This window comes from Notothenia rossii (assembly GCF_949606895.1).
Source record: "Notothenia rossii genome assembly, chromosome: 8".
NCBI classification, from domain to species: Eukaryota; Metazoa; Chordata; class Actinopteri; order Perciformes; family Nototheniidae; genus Notothenia; species Notothenia rossii.
Window position 1 is genome coordinate 34,876,305 of NC_136906.1, and position 27,906 is coordinate 34,904,210.

A 27,906-nucleotide genomic window follows, 5' to 3' on the forward strand; every position below is an offset into this window, starting at 1 on the left:
ACAAACTATATAATGTGAAAAGCTGAAAGTCCACAGATTATATTGGTATACATATCATCCCTGTGCGATCAAAACTCACTGTTCTGTATGGTACATTGTACCTTGGAAATCAATAACGGGTAAACTTTACCCGTTGGCGGTTTTAGGTATACAGCGACCTCTGGCGGTTCTAGTGTTAAATGAGGTTGAGTTAATAATAGAGGCTAACTCTTATGGAGATTGGTGATTTAAGTTACATTTGGCTCTAATAATAGTATGGTATATCAGAATATCATAAAAATATAAATAAAAGGTCACACAAACTAGCCTTTTAGAGTCACAGTATAGTGTGTGTTGTTTCTTTGTGGTGTGTGTGTGTGTGTGTGTGTGTGTGTGTGTGTGTGTGTGTGTGTGTGTGTGTGTGTGTGTGTGTGTGTGTGTGTGTGTGTGTGTATGCGTGTGTGCGTGTGTGTGTGTGTGTGTGTGTGTGTGTGTGTGTGTGTGTGTGTGTGTGTGTGTGTGTGTGTGTGTGTGTGTGTGCGTGTGTGTATGTGTGTGTGTGTGTGTGTGTGTGTTGTTTCTTTGTGTGTGTTGTTTCTTTGTGTGTGTGTGTGTGTGTGTGTGTGTGTGTGTGTGTGTGTGTGTGTGTGTGTGTGTGTGTGTGTGTGTGTGTGTGTGTGTGTGTGTGTGTGTGTGTGTGTGTGTGTGTGTGTGTGTGTGTGATTTAAAGAAAGGATTTTCACTAAAACTGTGATGTTACATCCCTCAGAGATGTCTATTCTTCTTCTTTTTTAAAACCCATACTGTGAGAAAGGAACTAGATTATCTGAAAGATTACTTATTTGTGTTTAAACCAACAGTGTGGGGATACCTGCCAGAGACAGAGTCACAGGGACTGACCATAAAACAGGCAAGGGATATAAAAGAAGGGGGAGGGTCTGGAGGGGAAGGTGTTTTGACTCTGGACCCTCGGGTGGGGGAAAGGAAGAGGTAGAGGATTCATTTGATAGATCTGACTTGATTGTTGTGTTGGTTGAAGGAAAAGACACGGGCGAGGAAGAAACAGAAAAATAACTTGTTTGTAAAAAGGACAGCACGTCTTTTTTCTCAAATGTCAGTTTCAAGAAAGATGAGAGGTTTTATGCATGAAGTGCAAAATATCCTGGAACCCTTCAAAAAAGAAAAGCAGGAACAGGTAAAGTATGTTGAAATATTTCACAAACAGCGAGTTGTATGTTGTAATAGTTGTATGTTGATAAAAAATCTCTGTGTAGTTATTCAAAATATAATGAACAAAGTCATAGAGGGGAAAAAATAGCACAGTATGTAGAAAATAGGAAAACAGCACGTTGAAAAAAGTTATGTTATGTTAGAATAACATGAAATAATTCACAGTAAAGTATCTAAAAAAACATTTAAGAAAGTCAGGTTATTAAAGTGATCAAAACTGTATTGTTAAATCAGTGTTAAAATCCCAAACTTTCCATTTAGAGTTTGATTCTTTAAGAAACTCAATTGATTAGAAAATAATTTCTTATTTTACCAAGTTGTAAAGTTTTGCATCAAATCTGTTCATAGTCTTAGTATATATATATATATATATGTGTATATATATCCAAGTATAGTATGTAGTTAAGAATTGTATTATTTATTTTGTCTGCAATGTCAGTATAGGATTTATAAAAATAAAGAAAGTAATAGTATAGTTTGTCTAAAAGATCTTGAAAAAAAGTCATGACATTGTGTGTTGAAATGGTTTTGAATAAACACATCACGTCAAATTGTATCAAGTGCATCAGACAACTCCAATTACTCCATTTGAACCATATTATAAATAAGAAAAGAATGGTCATAGTATATAGCAGAGCTATTTAATAGTGCATTGAGAAATCACAAACTTGCCTTTTAGAGTCACAGTCTTTAAGAAAATACATTTGTTACAAAGTAATTAACAATCTACCAGTTATAAAATGTTCCTACATAAAAGTGTATCAAAAAAAAGTATCTTGGTAGCAGAATAATAACTAAAATATGTAAGGTTATCAGAAAAAAACCTACATTGTTTAAATGAACAAGTGTTCAAATAAAAAACAGCCATTAAAAGAAACCCAATTCCATAAAAAGTACTTCATATTCTACCAGTTGTTAAGTGTTGCATTGATGTTAACATTGATTGTTCCACTGAAATATCGCCTTTTTAAAGAAAATCTATTCAAACAAACTTTTAAAGAAAATCTATTCAGACAAAGTATTTTTATTTTCTAGTTTTTTTAAGGTTTTGCACACATAAAAGTGTATCTTACAGTTCCTCTGTGAGAGAATTACACACACATCTGCAGAGTGTCAGTAAAAAAAGTGTTAAAATCACAAACTTGCCTTTTAGAGAAACAGTCTTTAAGAAAATCTATTAAGACCATGTACTTCATGTTCTAGTTTTAAGGTTTTGCATACCTCAAAGTGTATCTAAAAGTATCTTGGTGAGAGAAAAAAGCCAACACCTGCCTGAATCTGTCAGTAAATAAGTGTTAAAATCACAAACTTGCCTTTTACAGTCACAGTCTTTAAGAAAGTAAATGTGTTACAAAGTGATTGACATTGTAATAGTTGTAAAGTTTTACAAACTGTATCTGTAGAGTATCTTCAAATTATTCCCTACAACAAAAACTCCTCCTTTATGCTCACACAGAAGTCGGCCAGGTTGGGAGGGAGGTGTGTGTGTGAACTCAAAAAGCCCTCTCGAGGGTGGGAGGGGGTGTGTGTGTGAGAGGGGGTGTGTTTGAGAGAAAGAGAGTGGGAGGGATAGCAAGCAGGGGTGGAGGAAGGAAAAAGAAAGGGGGAGATATGAATTTTCTATATATATATATTTTTTTTAATAAACTAACCAAGATGACCCTTGTAATCCCCTATTAACAATCCAGGGCTCATCTATACTTACCTACCTCTACAACTTTAAAATATCTACTTAAATGGCATATGATCTGATATTACCGTAAAAGAGTCGCTATGTCATATTATTATTAAAGAACACTATCTTATAGCAGGCCATCATATAGCAGGCTATACTATTTGCTTGATTATTGACCGATCATGACCTAGTAAGATATTAACAGGGTTCACATACATTGTTTAACTGGATTGTCTTACTTAAATCAAAAACTGTCAATAAGAGTCACATTCTTAAATAACATCTATTTTGACAAAGTATTTCATTTTTCTAGTTTGAACTTTTTGCATACATAAGCGTATATCTTACATTCCCTTTGTGAGAGAATTACGCACACATCTGTCATCTCAAAAACATTCTATTGCAGTATTTTATCTTTTTTATGTATATATATGTTGCACTGTTGGAGGAGCCTGTGACCTACGTTTTTCATTGACATATCTACACTGTAGCTAATGAACAGTGTAGTGGCCAATTGTCCAAAAGAAAATCAATGTTCAAAGGCCACTTAGTCTAGGAGGCGAGTTCGAGTATTGACTCGCGTATATTCAAAAAAGTAGATACTTGCTTGTTCCATTCAGGTGCTTTATTTAGAGGTTCAACATGAGCTGCCGGCCCACTGCCGACGTGCAACATTTGCACAGTATTTAAAACAAAAACAAACAAACAAGATCCCTCGGTCTTACGGATTTGTACGGTCAAAAACTTTTCCCAACTTGGCTCTCTAGACTTCCTGCTGTGTCATGCTGGCAGCGTCATTTATACCCGAGCACGCCCCTAAGATTGCTTTCTACAAATAAAAAACAAAAAAACTAGAGCTGTCCATAAGCAAGATAACACGTTACAAAACAGTATAATAATAATTCACAGTATTTCAGCTCATTTAAGTTAAATTAAAGAATATTCAATTCGCTCACAAAAACATAATTCATTACCATAAAATAATGTGCCTAAATGGCTCTTACAATTCCGGCCCCTAATTATAAGGCGGGAAGACTTAAAATTAATAATAATAACAAGAATCATTTCCAAAAAAGATATGGCTAACAACAGCTCAATTATACTCCGAACAAAACGTTTGCATTTACTTATGGGGGAGGAATCCACCTACACCCCTTGACATAGGATTTCCATAAAACAATCTAAATATATGTATTTTAAGGGATGAACAAGTAATGCATTGTGCCATACTGCAAAATTAAAGTGTCCTATTCACAAATGAGGCAAAGTCTTTCCACAGGCCTCTCCAAAATACTCGATTTTGTTTTTACCAGTACTCTACGAACTAGTCCTTTAGGGTCTGTGATGGTCTGCATGACTCTTCCCAGAAGCCGCGAGCTCCGAGGGGCGTTGTCGTCCAGGATCATGACAATGTGCTCTGGTGCTAGATTCTGCTTCACTTTAGTCCATTTTTGACGCAACTGCAGGTCAGGCAGGTACTCACGCACCCACCTTTTCCAGAACAGGTCTGATATGTGCTGCGTCTGCTTCCATCTGCGACGTGTGTAGCAGTCATCCTTGCAACTTAGTCCTGGAGGAAGCAATGGCTGTTTCTTTAATAACAGCAGATGATTTGGCGTCAGCGGTTCAATGTCATTTGGGTCATCAGATGATGTGGTTAAAGGTCTGTCATTAAGTATGGCCTCAACTTCACACAACACAGTCTGAAGACACTCGTCGTCAATTGTTTGCTCATGAAGGACAGACTTTAAGACCTTTTTTACGGGTTTCACCTGTCTCTCCAATACTCCACCGAAGTGAGGTCCAGCAGGAGGGTTGAAAATACACTGGATTCCTTTCTGAGCAAGAGCTTCCTGCATTTTGGCTTGATTGCACTGCTGCATAGCTGCCCGTAATTCTTTGTCTGCGCTGACTAGGTTGGTGCCGTTGTCGGATCTCATATGCGACACTTGGCCCCTTCTGCACATGAAGCGACGTAGAGCATTTATACAGGAGTCTGTGTCAAGTGTGTGAGCGACCTCTAGGTGTATGTGTTATGCCCCTAATATGGGGAAAATATAAGACAAAGGAAACAGAGACGATGTTAGCTTGCTTCAAGTCTTATGTATTATGCACCCGCGGCAAGCAACACGCGCCCTCTGCTGGACAGACCCGGAAGGTCATCAACCATGACTTATATCTATTACACACTCCCCTTCAAAACAGATGTCGTCCCGACATTCTAATCCACAATATTATGCCTACATGTCAGCAACATCTATAACATTTATTAAACACATACCACGCTCACTGTTCAGTCTGGCAAAAGTGCACACACTCAATTTACACATTTAAGCCCTTGGCTTAGTAGAAAGTCCATCATTGTATGACAAACATATGTTCACAAGCTCTCCGTTTGTTTTTGTTTTTTACAGTCCCTGAATGTATGTTGTGTGTGTGAGTGCTCTACTTCTTGCTGCATATGTGGCCAGAAGAAACGGTCTCGAATATGCATTATTTCAGGCTAAACATGTTTAGTACATTTACCTATAAAGTGCAATGTTACAGTCTGGAACTCTTTTCATACATTTGTTTTTGACCTCCTTTGTCACACATAGTTTCAACATAGTCCGTTGCTACCTTGTTAACAGTTCTGCCTGTGCAGCATGTCCAAGTGAACTACACTCCTTTAAAACAGGTGAGTGAGATATGATTGACTGTAACAGTGTCATGTAATGATATATTGTGTGAAAACACAGCCCATAAATGTATCTCATGTCAACAATCACTTTGAATGTGACCTCTGCCGTCCATTTTCCTTTTTATGTGTTCTTTGAGTGTAATGTATGTGCATTTACTCAGTTCAATGGTGTGCAATGTCACTACCCTCATATCCATAGTACTGCTGAAAGTGGTATGGCGGTACAGTGTGTGTCCATGGCACCTTTAAGTTTGTATGCAGAGGTGGTGCTTTTATGTTGTAGCAGGCTGGTGAGCCAAGCCTATCATATGTGAAGACCTTTGGTCGTCTGCATTGTCGTCGATGCCCTTGAAGCTCCTTACTACTGGGGTCACTTTGAGCAGGTGATGGGACAGCATTCTCCACAGGTAGATCCTCAACGTAGCTGTTTTCAACGTAGCTGTCATTCTCCACAGGTAGATCCTCAACGTAGCTGTCATTCTCCACAGGTAGATCCTCAACGCAGCTGTTTTCAACGTAGCTGTCCTCCCCCTCCGGCAAGTACCCAACTTCGTGTGCCATTTCTTGTTCTTTCTCTGGCTCAGCTGACAGGTTTTCCTCAGAGTGTATGCATTCAAGCTCCACAGGTGTACTAGTGCACGCAGGATTCACTGTCTCAGGTGGGCATGGATTTGATTGCTGCTTAAGTGGTGCTAGATAATACTCATCATCCTCTTCCTCCTCCCCTGTTTGCTCCGCTTCCTCATTTCTCTCCACACTCTTTCTCTTTGCACGTGGCTGTACTTGAGTTTCCAGCGGCAGGTTGTCACATGGGAGGAGAAGATTACGATGTAAAACCCTTGATCTCCCTGTCCCTCTCTCAGGTCTGAGTTCATAAACAGGGATATCTTGACTCACTTGACGCACAACTGTGTGAATAGCATCTTCCCAGTGATTTCTCAGTTTGCCAGGACCACCGCGAGGTGTCATGTTCCTGATTAATACACGATCACCAGGCTGTAATACTGAGCTTCTCACCTTACTGCCATAATGTGTCTTGCTTCTCATAGCAGCTTTGTGAGCATTTTCTCTTGTGATCTCGTATGCCTCCTCCATGCCCTGCCTCCACTTTTCCATGTAACGATGATGATTACTGTCCCCTTGCTCCACGGTCAAGTCGAACAGCATATCAACTGGCAACCGTGGAGAGCGTCCGTACAACAGGTTGAAGGGTGAGAAACCTGTTACATCACTACGAGTACAGTTGTAGGAGTAAATCAGTTTATTTAGTGAGTCTTTCCAGTTAGTCTTTTGTCTCTCTGTGAGGGTCTTTAACATCTGGAGTAATGTTCGGTTAAACCGCTCGACCTGTCCGTTTCCTTGTGGGTGGTAGGGAGTGGTTCTCGACCCAGCAACTCCACAGTACTTTTTCAATTGTGTGAACAATTGGTTTTCAAATTCACCACCCTGATCATGGTGTATTCTTGTCGGAAAGCCGAATCTCAGCACATAGTCGTTAAAGATTTTTTCTGCAACTGTTTTTCCTGATTTGGAAGTCGTGGCGTAGGCCTGGGCAAAACGTGTAAAGTGGTCAACAATTACAAGAATATATTCATAACCACCCTTACATTTGTCAAGGTGCAAGAAATCAATTGAGACAAGCTCAAACGGTTGAGTGGTGACAATGTTCGTCAGTGGCGCTCTTGTCTGACGGCTTGGTTTCTTGTGCTTGAGGCACACACATCTCCTCATGACATAATCTTCGATTTCTCGTTGCATGTAGGGCCAGTAAAACCGGTCCCGTACCAAAGATGTAGTCCTGTCTGCACCTTGATGGCCCATTTCATCATGGAGCTCCTTTAATACTGTACTTTTGTGCTTTTCTGGAAGCACAAGCTGTGTTCTGTTTGAAGTTTTCCTGTACAACACTCCACTCTCATTCATCTCCAACTTGTCCCACTCTCTTAGCAGACATAAGATTTGTGAACTGAGTTGTTTGAGTTCTGAGCCTGATGGCTTCTTTTCTGCCAGCTTGTACTGAATCACTGCTCCAACATTGGGATCATTTCTTTGGTCATGTTTGATCTGTCCTATTGTCAATGGAATGATGGATGCGTCTACAGTTAATGCTGCACAACTTAATGAGACACCCATGGACCATGACACACTGGATTCATCCTGGTTCTCCACTGCTTGTGTAGCTGCTCCAATCACATCATATGACATTTCCTCTGTACACTCATCCATGAATACTTCCACGTCCAAAGGCATTCTGGACAGACTGTCAGCATCAATGTTTTCCTTACCAGGACGGTATTTAATTATGAAATGGAAGTCTGACAGTTCTGCTACCCATCGACAACCTGTTGCATTCAGTTTGGCAGTGGACAGTACATATGTAAGTGGGTTATTGTCACTGTAGACGGTGAAGAATGGTGCATAGTATAGGTAATCACGGAATTTTTCTGTGATTGCCCATTTGAGGGCAAGAAACTCTAATTTGCCTGAGTGTAGATTGTAATTTTTCTCTGCTGTTGTTAAAGTACGTGAACCATAAGCAATCACACGAAGCTTTCCATTTTGCTTTTGGTACAATACTGCCCCCAATCCCTGGTTGGAAGCATCGGTATGGAGGACAAATGGCTGTGAAAACTCTGGGAAACCTAGAACAGGAGGCTGCGAGAGACAGTCTATCAACTGTTCCAATATTAACTGATGCATGTCAGTCCATTTGATGGGTGTGTTGGATGAAACTCCTCTACTGTTTCTTTTTGTTTTCGTTTTTTTCAGCATTTCAGTTTCTGTAGGTGCTTTAAGCAGGTCATACAAGGGACAGGCAATACGTGAAAAATCTTTGATATACTGCCTGTAATAACTTAATAGTCCCATTATTGCTCTTAACTCACCGATAGTTCCTGGGTGTTTGTTTTTCAGGGCCGTTACTGCAGCAGTATCGGCAGGGTCCACTCTATTTCCCTCAGCAGACACAATTCTTCCAAGGTAACGTACTTGTGTTTTAAACAGGTCACACTTTCTGGGCTTTAGTTTTATCCCATGCTCCCTCAGCCGTTGCAGCACCCTTCTGACAGCATCGATATGATCCTCAAATGTCCTGCTAAACACAAGAACATCATCAAGATATGGCACACATATTTCATCCCTTAAGCCCTCCAAGCACTCTTCCATGCAGCGCTGGAATGCTGCAGGGGCATTCATGAGTCCAAACGGGATTCGTACCCACTCATAAAGGCCCCAGGGGGTCACAAAGGCTGTTAGGTGTCTACTGTCTTTGGCCATGAAACCCTGGTGGTATGCCTTACCCTGGTCCAGCAGTGAAAAGAGTGTGTTTCCTCCCAGGTTATCCATAATGTCCTGTACTCTGGGGATGGGATGGCGATCTGAGTGGGTTTTCCTGTTGAGCTCCCTGTAGTCAATACATAAACGTAGAGTTCCGTCCTTTTTTCTTACGCAGACGATTGGAGAGGAGTAGGAAGACATGGACTTTTCAACCCACCCTTGTGCTATCAAGTCCAGTAAGTAATCTTTCATCTCCTTGTATAAGGGTTTTGGAACAGAGCGGTAGGCTCTTGACACTGGCTCAGCATCTTGTAGTGAAATCTTCATTTGCAAGTTTTCCACACAGCCTATGTCGTCATCAGACTTGGAAAATGAGTCTGATTCTTCTCTTAGCATCTGACTGACTATTTGTCTCTGGTGTTCATCAAGGTGAGTCAAATCCACAGGAGGATCCCACTGCTCATGCACAGGGGGGCTTTCACTGGAGATCTGGGCGTTGACATGGTGGATTGATGCAGCAGGTTTTTGGTCTGTTTTAAATATGTTTGCAGGATATACTGATCTGACTGACTGTACAGTTCCAATAATAGTTCTTGCTGCCATCGTAATGTCATGATTTGTTGTGTTTTGCACACTAACAATAATTCTTGGGACTGTATCTGCCTTCACGGACACAAGAGTATCACAAAACTCTAATCCTTCAGGCCATTGTGGGTTCTCATTTGGCTCAAAAACCAGAGTTTTATCCTCTTTGAAAAATGGAGCCTGTACTCGACACTCGAGTTGAATGGAGTTACGTTTAGGCACACTAACTCTCTCATTTGCTGTTCTTACGTTATAGTCACATGTCTGTCCTACACTCACAGCATTAATAAAGGCTTTTGCTTTGTTTTTTCGAAGATGAGGAAAGGCCATTTTTACTGCCTGTACAAGCTTCTCTTTATCCCCATGTCTTTTCTGGCCTGGCTGACTGGCTATCACAAGGTGCTCAATGACATTAAAGCCAATAATGGGACACTGCTGTTGGTTACCTTTTAGCACTAGCATGGGTATTAGCAACTCGGTATCACTTGCAGTAAGTTTAAAGGACACTTCAAGCCAACCAACATATGGCATTTCTGTACCATTGGCCGCTTCAATTTGTAAAGAGTCTATAGGGTCAATTAGCTCTGCTACATCTCTTAGCGGTACATCAGTTAGATGGCTTTCTTTCCATACCTCATCTATAGCACAAATTTGTGAGCCTGTATCCCAGAGGGCCTGAGTTTTCTGTTCGTGTAGGAAACACCTGATGAGGCACTTTTTCCCTACTAACTCTCTCACAGTAGCTGTTTTTTCTTTTGCAATATTTTGTTTGTGCTTGGATTTGTCATGTGACTGTGTCGCTTTCTTAATACCTGAACATGTGTATGTCTTACAATGCCTTTTGTGTGCAGGCCAATGGTTCTCCTGACATTCTTTAGAACAATACAGTGTAATTTTGCAAGTTGAACAGTATTGTAGTTCCCTACTCTTTTTCTCTTCATTGCAATTTGCACAAGATTGGGACTTATCTGTGTGGCCGGTTGCTGCATGTCCCATGGGAGCAACCCCTCTTAGTTTAAAGGGCTCCGCCTAGTGGGTCCCTCTACCCTCTGTGCCTTACAACCTGCTCTGAAATGTTCACTGCTTCCACACCTAAAGCAATGCTGACAGTACTCTTCGCCTGCATGAGTACAGGAAACATACCTAGGTCGGGGGCGTGGTGCTGGGTAGTATCGCTGCGGTGCATACCCTTGTTGAAACTGAGCCGTTTCTCTTACTCGTGCCGGGTGGAATGCCGGTCGGTACTCCTGCACTGCTGCTGGTGGCTGCTGGTGGTACACGCTGTTGGCATTGAATTCAGCCCTATAGGGAGAGGGTTGTTGGGGTGAAAACACAGGATAAGGGGCGGAAATATTAGCTGGTTCTCTGCTTGGTGAGGGATGCTGTGGGGGTGCAGATGTGGCCGTTTGGATCGTTTCTCTGATTTGGGAGACCTCAGCTCTCAGGGCTTGCAACAGCACCATGTCAGAGCGCATTCCTTTGATTTCTGACAGCAGATCAGTGGGCAGAGTAACTGTGTTTTGCTGGCTGGTGCTTTTCATTTCCACCGGAACTTCAGTGGACTTGACTGTATTCACATTTGTTACTCGTGATGGGGCAGCAAGTTTCTTTTTATCCTGTCTCTCTTTTTCATTGGTGTACGCAATGTTCACTTTCTCCAGCAGCAGCTCATCCGAAGTACTTATCTGCATGAGGAGAGGCTGCAGGTCACTTTTAATATTGTCATTCTGTAGACCAGTCAGGACAGTATGCATGAAGAGACTCTGGACTAGTGCTGGGTCATATTTTAGGTTTGACTCGGCTTCTTGAGAAGCAAACAGGATTTTCTGTCTCATGTCCATAGTTCTAATCAGGAAGTTTTGAGGCGTTTCTTTACTACTCTGAACCTCAGAGGTGAGTTGTTTGTATAACTCTGTGGCACCTTTCTCCTGGTAATGAGACCGGAGAATTCGGCGAAGGGCAGGCAGTGTAAGGTTTTCCTTCCCTTCAAGGTAACTCCGTAACTGCAGGCCTGGTGTGATGGCACGGATTACAGCATCAATGATCTCTGACTCTGGGTAGCCCTTACTAAAGCCATTTTCAATTTGTCTGGCCAGACTAGAAAATGTGAGCCTATCTTTTTGTCCTGGCTCGCCTATTTGGCCTGCGATCTTAAGATCTTTGCGCCACATAGAACTACTGGGGAGTACTTGGGCCAGATTTCTTTCTGGGGGGCTGAACCCGGCAGGGTGGTTCATGCTTGTGTTCATTAGGTCATGCATTGCATTTTCTTTTTCTTGTAATGACAACCTTAGTGCCTCTACCTCCTTCTGGAGATCTTCCCTTTTGACACTGTCATGTACATTTGTTGTAATTTTGGCTTTGTCTATGATATCCTGCACATTAAGAAGTTCGGACATGCCTTCATCCTCTAGCTCGGCCATTTCTTCACGTTCATTATGCTCTGTGACATGAGAAATTAATTGACTGCGAGATTTACCAGTCACATGCACATTATCCGGTCCTGAAATCTCCAGTTCATTGCACACTTTAATCAGTTGTTCTACAGTCAGTGTATACAATGCACCTGTAATGTCCAGCTGCAGCTTCTCCAATTCAGCCTCCATTGTATCAGAGAAGTGGGCAGAAATAGCAAATGAGGGTTTATCTTACTTAATTAGGTTTTTTTGCTGCTCCCTAGTGGTGACTTTTCACACTTCAGGATGCAGGTTACCAACGTTGTCTGAAAACGACCTCGACTGCCTTTCCAAGCTCCTTTCTCCGATGACTGAGTTGTTTAAGGGGATGATTGATCAGAGGATTCCACTAACAACTCAGGGATGGTCCTCAAATCAAATCTCCCAGCAGCGCCTCCAAATGTTATGCCCCTAATATGGGGAAAATATAAGACAAAGGAAACAGAGACGATGTTAGCTTGCTTCAAGTCTTATGTATTATGCACCCGCGGCAAGCAACACGCGCCCTCTGCTGGACAGACCCGGAAGGTCATCAACCATGACTTATATCTATTACATATGGCTCCGGTAGTCATACATGTAAACAATACTCCATATCTTTTAACGATGCTGCGACCTCTTTTGACCTCTATAGGCCCAAAATAATCCACACCTACATTGGTGAAGGGTGGCTTGTTTGGAAGCAGTCTGTCTGAAGGTAAATCTGCCATCTTTTGACCTTGACTCTTTGCCTGTAATTTTTTGCATGTTACACACCTAGACAGGATTTTTCTCACTGCTGAATTTGCAGCAGGAATCCAAAATCTCTGGCGCAGACGGGAAAGCATGTAGTTTCTTCCTGAATGTCCGACTCTTTCGTGTATATCTTGCAGAAGCAGCGTTGTAGGATGCATGTTGTTGGGCATGATTTTGGGGTGCTTTGATTCTTCGGGCATAGCAGATTTACTGAGTCGACCTCCAACTCTCAGAACACCATCCAGCAGCACTGGGTCTAGTCTCCGAATGGGACTATTACCTTTGACCAGTGTTTTTTCCTTTTTTAGAGCAGAAATCTCTGCCGGGAAACTGTGGTGTTGACAGTAGCGGATGATTTCCATCTCTGATTCGATTAAGTCCTCCACAGTAAGGAGCCCCATGCTTAAGGTGCCTTTGTAGCAGGTATATAAATATACAGGAATGCATTCCACCAATAATCCCTCACGTTTTATTTTATTGTTCCAATATTATTTATTGTCACTTTTATTTTGGTATGTTTACTACAAAAGACCGTTTTGGGAGCTAATGCTTTTATTTTGAAGTCTTCACTTTCGGCAGTGACGTCATCTACCTGCGTTGCACCCTCTCTCACTCAGTTGTTTGTATGGCAGACTGAGGTGAGGAAAGTTTGTCATGTGCTCTTTGTAGTTTTCTGTTCTAAATGATGTTTACAGTGTTTATATAATCTTAAACTGTGAAACAAGGTTATAATATCATTCCATGGTGCTAATGTGTTGCTGTGTAGTTGTTTTGCAGAAGTTTGAGTGTTTTAGCAAACTTTTAGTTAAGTGTACTGTTTAGCCGCACTTGTGAGGACTCACACACAGCACCTGCAGCATGTTTAATGGCGTCTTTTCCCCACCACAGACTGGTGTGTTGCAGACGTCCATGTTTATTAATGCTGCTGCATTATTGTGTTTACTTCATGCAGGTATGTTTGTTGCTCCCATGTTTTGGTCTATTGTGTTTTGTACTATGTGTTTATTTTATTGTTTTATTTACATGTCTAAAAATACTAATTAGCCGGTGGTGTATACATTTCCAGTGTAACTGTAATTGTACAGTGTATTATGATCTATTGTGACAGATTTGATATCTGAATGTTTTATAAGGACTAGTCTCTCAGTTGTTTGTATGGCAGACTGAGACTGGTGTGTTGCAGACGTCCATGTTTATTAATGCTGCTGCATTATTGTGTTTACTTCATGCAGAGGAATAAATACGCCACAGTTTCGGTTAAAGACAACAACCAAATCTCCTTGTCCATCAAACACGCACAACACAACGCAGAGTCGTAGCAAGGGTCTGCTGAGAAGTAGGCCCAGACCGGCTACACCTTCATACTGCTGCGTTTCGTTTTTCTTTTTGACCCTTTGCCCGTTTGAGCCTTCGTCATCTTTGTGGGTACGGACCTCCAATTCTTGACGTCTTTTACTTAGAATCAGGAGACCTTTTCTTAGTTTTAGCATCCATGCGATGGCTCTTTTCAGACGATACCAGCTTGAATAGTAGCGCATTAGCTTGTCCAATGCATCCATGCCTTCAACAACGTCTATATGGTGCATAAAGACAGGGTTTCTCACCTCATTGTCCTCCTCAGGGAGTTTCACACTGTCCTGTTTTTCAGGCCATTTGTGGTCTGGGTCTTTTAGGATTGCTGGCCCTTCCATCCAACTCTGTCTGGCCATAAACTGCTCTGCTGTGATACCACGAGAGGCACAGTCAGCTGGATTTTCAGCTGTGTTGATGTACCTCCATTGATCCACCTTTGTTTCTTCATGTATTATAGCAACCCTATTGGCCACGAAGGTCTTTAGACGTAGGGCCTCATTTGCTATGTACTTCAAGACTGCAGTACTGTCGATCCAAAACACTGATTCTTGTAGCTCTAACTGGAGCTCCATTCTGAGCAGTCTGTCCATCTTTACAGCTAGTACAGCAGCAGTTAACTCCATACGTGGGATGGTAGTTTGCTTTAGTGGAGCGACCCTTGCCTTTCCCATCATAAAGGCACAATGCACAAGGCCTTCCTTGTTTTTCAGCCTCAGGAATGACACTGATCCATAACCACTCTCACTGGCATCTGAGAAGTGGTGTAGCTGTGCAGTAGCAATACTTCCAAATCCCTCAGGCTTGATGCACCTCCTAACTAAAAAGTTGGAAGGCTGTGGTAGTTGGCTTAACCAGGTGCTCCAGTATTGTGCAAGCCCATCAGGAATGTCCTCATCCCATGTAAGCTTTTCCTTGCATAGTTGCTGGAGAAAGATTTTTGCTGGGAACACAACCGGGGCAAGAAATCCTAGTGGGTCATAGATGGAGCTTACCACTGACAAAACTCCTCTTCTTGTGGCTGCTCTCAGGCTGATGTTGACTCTGAACTTGAATGAGTCTGATTCTATGCACCAAAGGACGCCGAGTGCTCTTTCGACAGGCAGGGCCTCTTTAGCCAGATTTAGGTCTTTTATTTCCTTGGCTCTTTCACTCTCTGGAATAGTTTTCAAGAAGGCTCGGCTACTGCTTGTCCATTTGGTAAGGTGAAAGCCTCCTGAGGTGCACAAGGACATGAGGTCTTTACTTAGGGCAATGGCTTCAGAGTCACTACTGACCGACTTTAAACAGTCATCAGCGTAAAAGTTCCTCAGAACTGTCTCTATGGCCTGAGTTGATGCCGCAGTCTTGTTTTCTTCTGCTGCTCTTCTTAAGGCAAAGTTAGCACAGCTGGCAGACGAGGTGGCGCCGAAAATGTGTAAAAACCATTTTGTAATCAACCATTTCTTGTGTGAGGTCTCCATTAGGCCACCACAAAAAGCGCAGGAGGTCTGTATCCTCTTCTGGGACTCTGACTTGGTGGTACATGGCTTTCTATGTCTGCCATCATTGCAACATGCTCTTGTCTAAAACGTGTCAGGACTCCGATGAGGGAGCTTGTAAGGTCAGGACCCTGAAGCAATTCGTTATTGATTGAAGTTCCATGGAAACTTGCTGCACAGTAAAAGACCACCCGGAGTTTTTTCTTTTGTGGGTGGTACACACCATGGTGTGGGATATACCACACTCTGTCGTCTTGCCGGCTCAGTTGTGTCTCTGGCACCTTGACTGCATATCCTTTGCTTAGCAGGTCACTAATACAGTCTGTTTATTCCTGGTGGAATTCGTTTTTTTTGTTGAGTCTCTTCTTTAGGTTAATTGCTCTCTGCACTGCAGCATACTTATTGTTTGGCAAGCTGACCAATGATGTCTTTGTAGGTAGATTGATGTAATAATGTCCTTCAGCATAATGGATTGAGCTGGACACAGAGCTGATGAATTTTTTGTCTTCCTTTGATATTTCCAGTTTGTCGCTGTAGCAATGCTCAGGAAAGTCTGCATTGTATTGCTGTATGAGTAGCCTTTCCACAGTCTCTACTGTGATCCGGTTGATTGTGACTTTGTGTTGCTCACCGTCCTCTGGCTCACTGTCTTCTTGGTCTTTAAGCGGGCCGGCCAAGGACCGTCTTTACGGCATATGGGCCGTTGTTCTGACTGAATGACTTTCCATGGCTCGAAAGCTTCATACACTTAATTTCCAATTAGGAGTCATATCTCAGCAGCAATGCACGGCAGCTCTACTTCCTGAAGGTGTGGCCATTTTTCGATGTCTTTCTGAAGAGGAATATGATCCTTTGTTACTGGGATGCTCTTTTGCGTGAAAACCTTTTTTAAGCTGATACAATTATCTTCTTTGATTCCACAGACCTCCAAATCTCTCAGCAGAGAACTTTTCACTTGTTTGGTTGCGCTCATTGTCGTTCGGACAAGCTGCGCTCCTTTTCCCTGCAGGTTTAGCTGCCTTGCTAAAGAGTCTGTGCAAAATGTTGCAGAGCTCCCAGGGTCCACGAAGGCCTAGGTTCTCACAAGCCTGCTTCCTTTCTTTGCCTTTATGTAGACCGGAAGAATAGCAAGAACACATCTATCTCCGGCCCCTTCACGGGTAGTAGTCTCCTGGTTTAAGCTCACCAGTGCACTTGAAACTACTGTGTTGTCTGACCTGGCCGCCTCTTGGCCTTCTGCACATGCATGATTGGAAACATTGTCTATTCTGTGAATGTGTAGCAAGCTTGGGTGTCTTTCTGAACATGTTTGGCATGTCATTCTCTTTTTGCAGTCTTTACTCAGGTGCCCTTTAACTAGGCATCCAAAACATAGTCCAGATTTCCATATAAAATCCACCTTGTCTTTATGAGGTTTTTCTGCAATCTGATGGCACTCCAATAGTGCGTGGTCCTTTTTGCAGAACAAACATGGCTTCATGAAGGCAACTTTACTTGACGTCCTGCTATTCACTGTCAGTGGTTTGCAATTATCTTCCTCTGTTGATGTGGCCACACTGGTTGCAAAGATGCTTCCTTTAATCCTTTCACTCCTGGTATTTTTCTCCATATGTAAAACGTTCCTGCTTTTCGCTTCGGCAGCAGATCCCTGCAGGTCACCAAAGAGAGGGTCAGCCAGGATTTTGGCTTGTCTATCCACAAAGTCGACCAAGTCTTTGAATCTCACTCTTCTCTGGCTCCTTTCTTGGATCTTGAATGCCAGCACCTTCCATCTTTCTATGAATTTATAGGGTAACTTTGAGATGATAACTCTCATATTTGTAGGGTTATCCAGCTCCTCCATGTAATCCACATCCTCCAGGGCGTTTCTGCAACTTAAAAGGAATAGGGAAAACTTGTTGAGTGCTTGTGAGTCCTCTGGTTTTATTTGCGGCCATTTTAGCACCTTTTCCATCAAAGCGGTGGCAATCTTCAGTGGGTTGCCGTAGCGGTCTTCCAACATGTCCATAGCTCTCTGAAAACCACGGTCGGGGGGCATATGCTGGCGGCTTTTTACAATGTCTTTGGGATCACCTCTTGTATACTGTTCCAGGAAGTACATCTTATCTGCAGCATTGCTTGTTCTGGAGCTGACTGTGTGTTGGAATGCCCTAAGAAAAGATCTGAAGTCGAGCAAGTCACCATAAAAAACAGGAATATCACGCTGTGGGAGAAGGGCGAGCTGCTGATGTTTCACAAGCATTTCTGTTATATCAGTCTGCTTCTTGATTACTTTGCATATGTACTTTTCATAGTCACTTTGTCGCTGATGTGCACCACTGGCTAATGTACTTGAGTCCAGAGCATTTGATGCTTTAGGTCTAGCTCCAGGAGCTGAAATAGACCTATCTGAGGGGTTTACAGGACTGCTTGGGGTTAGTGGATGGCTGTGCCCGGCTTGCTCTTGTGCGTCTTCTTTCTGCCGTGTATTTGAATTGTCCAAATACGTGTTCATTGCATCACTCTTCTCCTGTGCGTCATACTCTTCATACATTTTAATTTTAGCGTTTGACACTGCTAAAGCTATTTTAATTTTCAGCTCTTCTTTTTCAGCCCGAAGATGTGCCTCCTTAAATGCCAAGGCTTGACTTTGCTTTAGCGAGGCAGCTTTGGCTTCCAAAGCTCCACGCTTTACTTCCTCTCTTAGTCGTGCTGAGGATGCTGTTGAAGCGGATGAAGCCCTGCTTACTCTACTGGATCTTGCCACCACAGATACACTGTCCATATGAGAATCATCATCGTTGCAGGCTTGTGGTATTTCTTTGTAATGTTCATCACAATTAATCCACACATCAGCTTCATTAATAAAGTCCAGAAACTTTTGAGATTTAGGCTCAAACCAGCTTTCTTGATCATGGCTCTTTTCTTCTTCGTTCATAAAAAGCACAACTGAGCAGTTACAGTCTTGAAACTCTTCAAAGACTGCCTTGAAAAGTTTCATCTTTGAGCTAACTTCCATCAAGTTACAGGTGTTGCCCATTAAAGGCTCAACTTTATTCATTTTGGCGATGAGTTGTCTTAATTTACCTCTCCTTGCATTGATGCAGAGCTGTAGCCGCTGCTCCATGGCCTTTTCTGTTGGTTTTGCTGCCCTCTTGTGGGCGTCGACCGTAAACGCACCCTCATCGGCGCTGTCTTCCGACATTATTCAACCGGTTCGGCTGACCAAAAGACAACAGCTGTTTTACCCAGTGGCTCGAACTCCAACGGAAAGGCATGCAGAGTAGCGTGACAGCCTGCAGTCCATATCCACAAGGTAGAGGATAATCCAAACGGTCCTTTGCCCCAGTAGCCACGATCAGATCCACATTCAACAATTCCAGTGATAGTAGGTTCCTACACGCTAGTAATTCTCACGACGTTGTCGGTTAGTTTTTGACTTATTGTAGTGGCCAATTTTCCAAAAGAAAATCAATGTTCAAAGGCCACTTAGTCTAGGAGGCGAGTTCGAGTATTGACTCGCGTATATTCAAAAAAGTAGATACTTGCTTGTTCCATTCAGGTGCTTTATTTAGAGGTTCAACATGAGCTGCCGGCCCACTGCCGACGTGCAACATTTGCACAGTATTTAAAACAAAAACAAACAAACAAGATCCCTCGGTCTTACGGATTTGTACGGTCAAAAACTTTTCCCAACTTGGCTCTCTAGACTTCCTGCTGTGTCATGCTGGCAGCGTCATTTATACCCGAGCACGCCCCTAAGATTGCTTTCTATAAATAACAAAACATAAACTAGAGCTGTCCATAAGCAAGATAACACGTTACAAAACAGTATAATAATAATTCACAGTATTTCAGCTCATTTAAGTTAAATTAAAGAATATTCAATTCGCTCACAAAAACATAATACATTACCATAAAATAATGTGCCTAAATGGCTCTTACAGACAGATTACAATAAAGCCTTGAAACTTGAAATTATCAAAACTGCATTGTCTCACTTAAACAGCCCTAAAAATCACAAGTAAGGGTGACCTCATGAGCTCCGTAATGTCCCCCTAAAATGCTACTTCAACTATTTTCATCATCCATGGAAACACACAAGTAAATACACCTCCCTTTATCCGATCTTCAAGCCTCAAAGGGCGGCCTCATGAGCTCCGTAAAGTCCCCCTAAAATGGCACTTAGTCTATTTACATCATCCAGGGAAACACACCAGTAAATACACCTCTCTTTATCCGCTCCAAGAGCCTTGAAGGGCTATATAATTATATATAGCTTATAGCTATACTATCTGATTTATCATTGACCGATCGTGACCTAGTAAGATATAAACAGGGTTCACATGAAAGGGCTGATCAATTCTTACATGTTGATATCAAGTCTTATGATCCCATGTTGCGCCATATCCTTATCAGGGCTATATTTGGTTTATCATCGACCGATCATGACCTAGTAAGATATTAACAGTGGGCTATATCTGGTTTATCATTGACCGATCGTGACCTAGTAAGATATTAACAGGGTCACATCAAAGGGCTTATCAGCCGCTATGGGGCAACATTTTGCACAAACAAGTCATAAAAGATAAGGGGGTCAAAGGTCAGAATAGATAAGAGGGTCAAAGGTCTGATTTCAGAGTGACAGGTGACACTTCAAAGGGATTTTGGAGGCGGGACTTCCGGTTTTGGGGGCGGGACTTCCGGTTTAAAGGGTCATAAATCATTCCTTATCAATCATTAATCAAAGTCGGACATTTGCTGGGGTCTTATAACTACTCACATCCCTTTCAAGATTTCAAGATTTTCAAAGGTTTATTGACATAATCATATACACAACTACAGGGTAGTTATGCAATGAATGAACAACTTGGGTCACAGGTTCCTCAACCAACCCGGTATCACGGCAAAGCGTGAACATGTGACGGTTTACCATGCTGGGAGACGTGAAGATGTCACGATTCCGTCCCTTCAAACGTGACAGTTACACGGTATTGTTAACCCATGTTAACCAGTGGAGAAATAACCGGAAATGCCAAGCAAATGTTACCCCAACGGTCGGTTGTTATTGTCAATATTAATATAATGACTTATTTTTTAATAGTCACACTCAATAACGCCAATTTTCTTGTTTCCCCAGCTGGTCGACACACTTTTAGCAGAAACAAAGGCTACATTAATGTATTAAATCGATGTTAATCCATGCGTGTGGATCATACACTGTAAGCCCGGATAAGTTGAATCTACTAATAGAGGAAAGTGGTTGCCTTTAAAATTTTAAGTAAAGCATTATGAAAACTTGAGTCAATTAAACTTAAATTATTCAAGGACTGGAATTGTTACTTGAAGTACAATGCACTTCATGTGAAGTTGATTTTACTTAAAATATTGTGTAATATCAATTGCTTTGCCCAATTATTTAACTTAGAATTTTTAGTTGAAAGTGGTTAGATTTTGTATTTTTTATTCCGTCAACTACAAAAAGGAAAAAAGACACAAAAATAAAGTTTTGCCTTTTATTAAAACTTGAGTGTTTCATTTGGATACAATGAAATTGAGCTTCCTCTACAAACTGTGGCAAAAATATTGTGCCATACATTTTCCTGAGAACATTTTTCACATGAAACAATAGCAATCTCTCTATATATAGTTACATCTATAATATATAGATCTATAAAATATATAGATCTATATATTTACAGATGTAGCACTGAATTTCAAACTCTAGCTTACAGCTTCCTGCCTACGACCTGCCTAAAACCAGTATAGAGGAATGTTAAGCCCTCCAACTATTTTCCAAGAGGGCGTTGCCAGATTTTCAATTTCAGGTTTTAACCAGGAGATGGCGCTTCATTCACAAATACAGAAAGACAAGTTTCATGGACTTTCAGTTGTGTTTTGAAGAGCACTTGAACACATCAATATTTTAGATCAACTAAAGTATATCTAATCTTGTAATTCAATAATATATAGTCTTTATATATTAAATAATCATAATTATAATGTAAATGTTTACATTACACTTCTTTATTTGTTATGCTCATACTTTTACCTTTACAATCGTTTGCTTTAATATGCAGTATATTTTTTGTATATTTTTGTGTTTGCTTCCTCCTGCTCCCTTTCGGACACATACTGTATGATTTATAATTATTATTAATATGAAGATATTATTAAGATAAGATAAGATGTTACTTTATTGATTGAACATTTTAGTTTAGAATGTGCTGTCCCACGGTAATTCAGAAGGCTCACAGGTCACATTCCGACCATTATTTAAAACAGTAGGTGCTTTCACACTGTCTACAGTTTGATTTGTATAGAGGGACCTCTGTGGCTGAATGGCCAGATTAGGTGTGGCACATTTATCATAGGTGATCAGAGCTAACTGCCTGCCGTCAGATTTTATTTAAAAAACAGATCTGATTTTAACACTTTTTCTGCGCTCATAAAGAATGATAAGAATAAGAATAATGCGTATTGAACTGGTTTCATTAATTAGTGAGTTTATTTAACACTAGAACCGCCAATCGGGTCAATTTGTGTGATGTGTGTTGTATGTGTGCAATGTAACTTTTTTTCATTAAAATATTAAAGTCTCCCAGTCCGTGACTTTTCCTGAAAGTGTGTTATGTAGCACCCTATGTTGTTAAAAATTGCATTCTAATAGCGGGATTTGACAGGTTTAGGTAGGCCTATACAAAAACCTCTGGCGGTTCTAGTGTTAAGGTAATTAGGTACAGTCGAAGCCCTTTTATATCACAGTTAATTTAGCTGCTGGAGAAGAAAGATCAGGGGGGGAGGGGGGGAGAGAGCTGTGGTTGATGGGCCATTAGTTGTGTAAATACACAGCTGAGAGCTGCCGTTTCATTCAGACTGTTTAAAAAACGGTAACAACGGACTATTTTTCTTAGCGGATGCATGTCAATTTAAATCAATACAACTATTTTTTAAATCAATACAACTATTTTTTAAATCAATAAAAACATTTTCTAAATCCATAAAAGCATTTAAATTAATATTGGGAGTCATGTCGTTACTTTGTTGAGAATGTGGCCATGTAATAAACGGGATATTTTGCAGCGACTTGTTCCTTATGGGGAAAACACCCGTCATGTGTGTGTCGAGCTGTGTGTGGTTAAAACACTTTCATGAAGTGAAGGAATTTCCTTCTATAAAACAGCTTTGGGCAGCAGTGAGTGTCACGGACATGAATTCATAGATCAAGGGAGACTGGTGCACACACTCTCCTGTCCTGCCAGGCGACACGCCCGTTCTAAGCCGTGTCCCTCACTCCTCACATCCCAAGCTGCATCCCCACAAGTGTATTATGTTGTTACATCGTTTCAGATGTTATGTTTCAGTTGTGCTCTGTCTATGTTCAGTGATGCAAACTTGTCACCTTTCGGCGAAATTCGCTGTTTTGAATCCAAAATAGGTTGTTTGTGTGATTCATGTAGATCTGCAATAAAAATATTTTTGGGGTATGGGGGGGTCTGGGACCCGGAGTAATCTGCGGCCGTGAGCTGTTATGTGCCATCATGACACGCACGGTGTTCTTTTTTATATATATTATAATAAAGTGTGAGCTGTGTGCTCGAGTCTTCCTGCCTGTCGGCTCTGCTCCTCCGGGATGATGGTCTAGCTTCAGCAGCTACACTACCTACGGGTGCGTTCGTTAATATTAACTGTGCGTCCGGAGTCACTGTGGAACAGACTGGACCGCTGGTGAACAGCTGTTAGAACGGGCCGTTCAGGTGTTCAGAGCAGAGCTCCCTGTTGGAGCGGCAGAGCGTGATGTGAACTGAAAAGTTTTTCTGTGGCAATATTATTTAAGGAATCGTTGAGCTAGCTAGCTAGCATACATTGTCACTATCTGCTAACGTTAGCTTTAGCCTTCTATTTCTAATATATTTTTTTCATAGGCTATAAACAGAGGTGGTATAAGTATATATATATTGTACTTGAGTAAAAGTAGAAGTACTGTTACGGCTGCTGCCTTCCTGGTCGTCTGAGTGTTTTCAGCTGTGTGTGTTCTATGTAAATGAGCTGTGTGGTTGCCCTCCCGGCATTGGCTGCCATCTCCTGGTCCGCCCCTAAAGATTGCGATTGGAGCACGCCGGGCCCGACGCACTCCAATCGCAGAGCACAGCCGGCGCACACCTGCTGGAGATTATTACAAAGCTTGGGGACAATCATCATTCTGGAGGCTCTGTGTGCGGACATATGCCTCTCGCTACTTGCTCTTGTTCTGGGGTTAAACTCGTGTGATTAGTAGTGTCTAGAGTAGCTTAGTTAGAGTAGAGAGTAGCTTAGTTAGTGTTTAGAGTAGTTTAGGATTCTGTGACGGTTGCCTTTAGTTTAGCTGTGTTTTTGTATAGATTATTTGCGATAGTTGTACCACTTTTAAAGTGAGGTTTTGTTTCGTTCTTTATTTAGTATATTAGTATTTATTTTCCCTGTATGTCTTTAGACTCATCTTTTAGAGTCCTCCCTTAGTTTGGTTGCCCATTTAAACTTGCGCCTTTGTGGCCTCTATTTGTTTGTTATTTAAACCGTTGTTTTTGGCTCTTTTGTTTGTTTCAGGCTGTTTGCCTGCCATTTTGTTCACCTGTTGTGCATTAAAACCACTTATAATTATACCAATACCAATCTGGTTGTGTTGCTTCCCTTTGATTCCCCTAGCTCAGAAGGGAACGTAATACATGGGGGCTCGTCCGGGATCAATAACTAATTCCTGGGGTTATAGGTGGGTTTTTTCATAGCTGGAAACAATTTTGGTGGACTTTGTAAGCCGTTCACCTGAGTATGGCAACTTTTGATTTGGAGTCGTTTTTGGTCTGTCCTTCTCATGAGCAGTTAGTTCAGTGTCGTAGAGACGACTTATATGAGATAGCGCAATATGTTGGTCTCCCAGTGGCAAAACAATTATTTAAAAAAGAGTTGAAGGCTCTGGTGGTGGATGAGTTGGTGGAAAGGGGTTTTCTGGTGCTGCCTGCACAAGCTGAGCTCACTGTGCCAAATGTCCGTGCTAAAGAAGAGGGTAGTGACAGCGAGGGGAGCGAGCAGTGTAAAGCACCGTCTGCGCCGCCTCGCTATAGTCCACCGTGTCCTGGTAGTCCTGATCCCCGGGAAGGGAATAAACTTAAAGTCCGTCTCGCCCGACTTCAGTTAGAGGCAAAAGACAGGCAGCAAGACAGGCAGTTTCAGTTGGAGGTAAAGAAAATCGAAGCCGATAAGGAAATAAAAAAAAATCGAAGCAGATAAGGAAGTCCGGATACGGCAGATGGAGCTAGACTCCGAACTGCGCGCATCCGGTGCTTTTGACTCTGCCGGAAGAAACTTGCCATCTCCACCTCCTCCACCTGCCTTTGACGTGATTAACAACATTTCGCTAGTGCCAACATTCTGTGAGACTGAGGTGGATGCCTATTTTGGTGCCTTCGAGCGCATTGCTACAGCGTTGCGGTGGCCGGTTGAAGTTTGGGCTCTGATGGTAACGTGCAAATTATATGGGAAAAGCTCAGGAAGCAGTTGCGGCTCTCACGTTAGAGGACAGCCTGCAGTATGACTCAGTAAAGGTTGCCATCCTCAGAGTGTATGAGTTAGTTCCTGAAGCTTACCGGCAAAAGTTTAGACACTATAGGAAGAGTCCTGATCAAACGCACGTAGAGTTCGCTAGGAAAAAGGGAATGTGTTTTGCTAAGTGGATTGCTTCATGTAATGCTACCGATTATTCTGCTCTGAGGGAATTGATCATGTTGGAGGAGTTTAAGTTTGTCTGAGCACATTGTTGTTTACTTAAATGAGCAAAAAGTAAATACCCTCTCTGCTGCTGCTGTATTAGCCGATGAGTATGTGTTAACGCATAAATCTGTGTTTTCCCCTGTCTTTACTGACAGATCCCGACGTGTGATAGCCCCACCATCTACTGAACCGTTGAATGTGTGTAATGTAACCAGAGAGGAGAGGGAGTGCTTCTACTGTCACAAACCTGGACATGTCATCGCCAATTGCACAGCTCTGAAGCGTAAAGAACAGCGGCAGAATATGTCGCCGCCAAACGGTATTGGCCTGATCACCCATACACGTGCACAGGCGAGTAAAAGTGTTTCGGATGTCCCAGCGCCATATAGATAGAAGAGTTACGACAGCGGAAGTCCAAAAACGGTTATCGTCACGTGGTTCATGTAGACGAGGATTGTTCCCCGGAAGTTCATGGCGGGCAATGTGAATGCATTGATAACAGGAGATACAACTACGATTTTTGGTAATTATTAGTGAATAAAGGCTTTGATTTGCAATATTTATACAACAAATCGATATGTGTATGTATTTACATCAATATGTTTTAAAAAATAAAATAGAATTTGCTAATATTAAGTGATAATATTAGGATTAGTGTGAACAACTAGTTTACATGTTAGGCAAACAGTGCCTTGGTTAAAGAGCCTGTTGCTGTTTATAGCTTTGAATTCTTTAAAACCAATATTATCTTCTTAAACTTGTATGGTAGTCAGGAGCATCACTTTCTAATGTTTATTGATATATTTAGAGGGAGGGGATCTAAAGGAATGCTTCAAAATTCAGATTAGATTCATTTCTACCATTTTTTTTAATTCATGGTAGTTTCAGTAATCCCATGGTAATTGAGGACACAAGTTATCTAAATGACTAATGTCATCTTTATGGCTTTCAGAAAGGACAGGAGACCGACAGGTGACTATCAAAGGACTAGCAGCAGCAGCAGCAGCAGCATGATGATGATGTTAAATGTGTTGTTTTAGGAACATCCATTGCAAATACATGGAATTCAATAAACATTGAATAGCATATCATGCAGATTGTCTGTGCCTTTTCCTCCGTGTTGTCCTGATTTGCTGTGCTGCCTCCTAGTCGCCACCATGGTTTGCTGTGCTACCTGGGGATGCTCAAATCGCTCCGAGAAAGGAGTACGAATGTACGGCTTCCCCACTGATAGAGAGCAGGAAAAAATGGCTGGCTCAAGTCAGCAGGAGCAATTTCACGACCAACAGCAAAAGAATATGTGAGGTAATTATATACAAACACTGAATTTGCACTTTTTCACAAAACGAAAACCACACCATTGGGAAAGCTTAATGTTTTGTTTAATACAAAAAAACAGGGAAAGGCTTGAAAAACACTGAGAGTTGAGACTCAGGGTGCAGGGTGAGGGTCTCAGTGCAGGTATTCAGGCTCCATTGAATCCCCCTCTGGTTCTTGTGCTGAAAGAGGGAGTAACAGACAGGAGAAAGGGTTATACACACCTATATAGCACACCTATTGGATGGGAAATTGCCTTGGAGAGATAAGGTGTGGTCTTTGTTCCCAACTGAAGTTATGGAACTTTATTATTTGTGAGTTTAACAAAGTATGACAAATGGCATCAGTAACAGATGTGATATGAATTTCTATAAAGTTGTCTCACATTCTTGGTCATATTTTGTATACAGTATGTAATGAGTATAACATGTCCAGTAAGTATAAAGTGTTTCCTAATACCGTGTATTCAACCACTATGGAATATGTATGTGGGCAGACAAAACTGTGTTGTTCTGTGTGTGAAGTAACCTCAAGTCACTCCGCAGGCACATTTTGATGCAGACCAGTTTGTCAAGACAAAAAAGGGCAAGACTAGGCTGAGAGCAGAAGCTATACCCACCATCTTCGTGCATCGCCCTGTGGTCAAAACGAGAAGGGCCCCTGCACCACGATTCACCCCGGGACCTGTATCTACAAAGCCCATAGCTCATGATCACAGCTATAGTGTGCAAGGTGAGACAGGTATAATAAGTATGAACTCTTAGTAACAAAAGTAATATTTCTTATTTTTAAGTGGTATAATATTTGTAATGTTCGAAAATCTACAGTGCCATGTCTTCTACTTACATTAGTCTCAAAGATTGAGGGAAGAAGGGATGAGGAGACTGAGAGAAAGGAAAGTGAGGGTGAAGAAAGAGAGGACATGGCTAGTGAGGAGAGACAGGGAGGGTGGACACCACCCACTCAGCCAGCAGCCAGTCAGCATACAAGGGAACCAGCAGCCAGTCACCATACGAGGGAACCAGCAGCCAGTCAGCATACAAGGGAACCAGCAGCCAGTCAGCATACGAGGGAGCCAGCAGCCAGTCAGCATACGAGGGAATCAGCAGCCAGTCAGCGTACGAGGGAACCAGCAGCCAGTCAGCGTACGAGGGAACCAGCAGCCAGTCAGCATACGAGGGAACCAGCAGCCAGTCAGCATACGAGGGAACCAGCAGCCAGTCAAACAGATCTATTAAAAAAATTAAAGAGAAAATTAAAGAGCCAAGAAGGAATCAACAAAAAAGCAAAGTCTGCACTAAGAAAAATCAGGAAGGAAAATGCAGCTCTCAAGAAAACAATGAACATTAGGGACAACATATATTAGAAAACGTTTTCAAAAGACCAACTTAAGGCATTAGGCAGACTCACCACAAA

General features: G+C 41.9%; 1 protein-coding gene and 1 long non-coding RNA gene across 10 annotated transcripts in view; one reads left to right on the plus strand and one right to left on the minus strand.

The window, feature by feature from the left end:
• Positions 1-798: 798 nt before the first annotated feature.
• LOC307014201 lies at positions 799-27,428 on the plus strand. 2 transcript variants are annotated; one of them, XR_013801189.1, is made up of 4 exons: positions 799-1,174; positions 25,329-25,696; positions 26,126-27,222; positions 27,318-27,428. It is a non-coding gene; the product is annotated as an uncharacterized lncRNA (long non-coding RNA). The 2 variants fall into 2 exon arrangements; XR_013801190.1 differs by lacking the exon at positions 27,318-27,428 and having other exon boundaries at positions 882-1,174; positions 26,126-26,478; positions 27,036-27,172.
• LOC307014197 (uncharacterized protein) overlaps positions 26,539-27,906 on the minus strand; it is a 107,687-nt gene continuing 106,319 nt past the window's right edge. For 2 of the 8 annotated variants that reach the window (XM_079642006.1, XM_079642007.1), the window contains exon 5: positions 26,539-27,721. In XM_079642006.1, coding sequence (XP_079498132.1) covers positions 27,417-27,721 — 305 coding nt within the window. In that variant the 3' untranslated portion in view covers positions 26,539-27,416. The remainder of the gene's footprint in view (positions 27,722-27,906) is intronic. The other 6 variants (XR_013801183.1, XR_013801185.1, XR_013801182.1 and 3 more) reach the window with 6 other exon arrangements.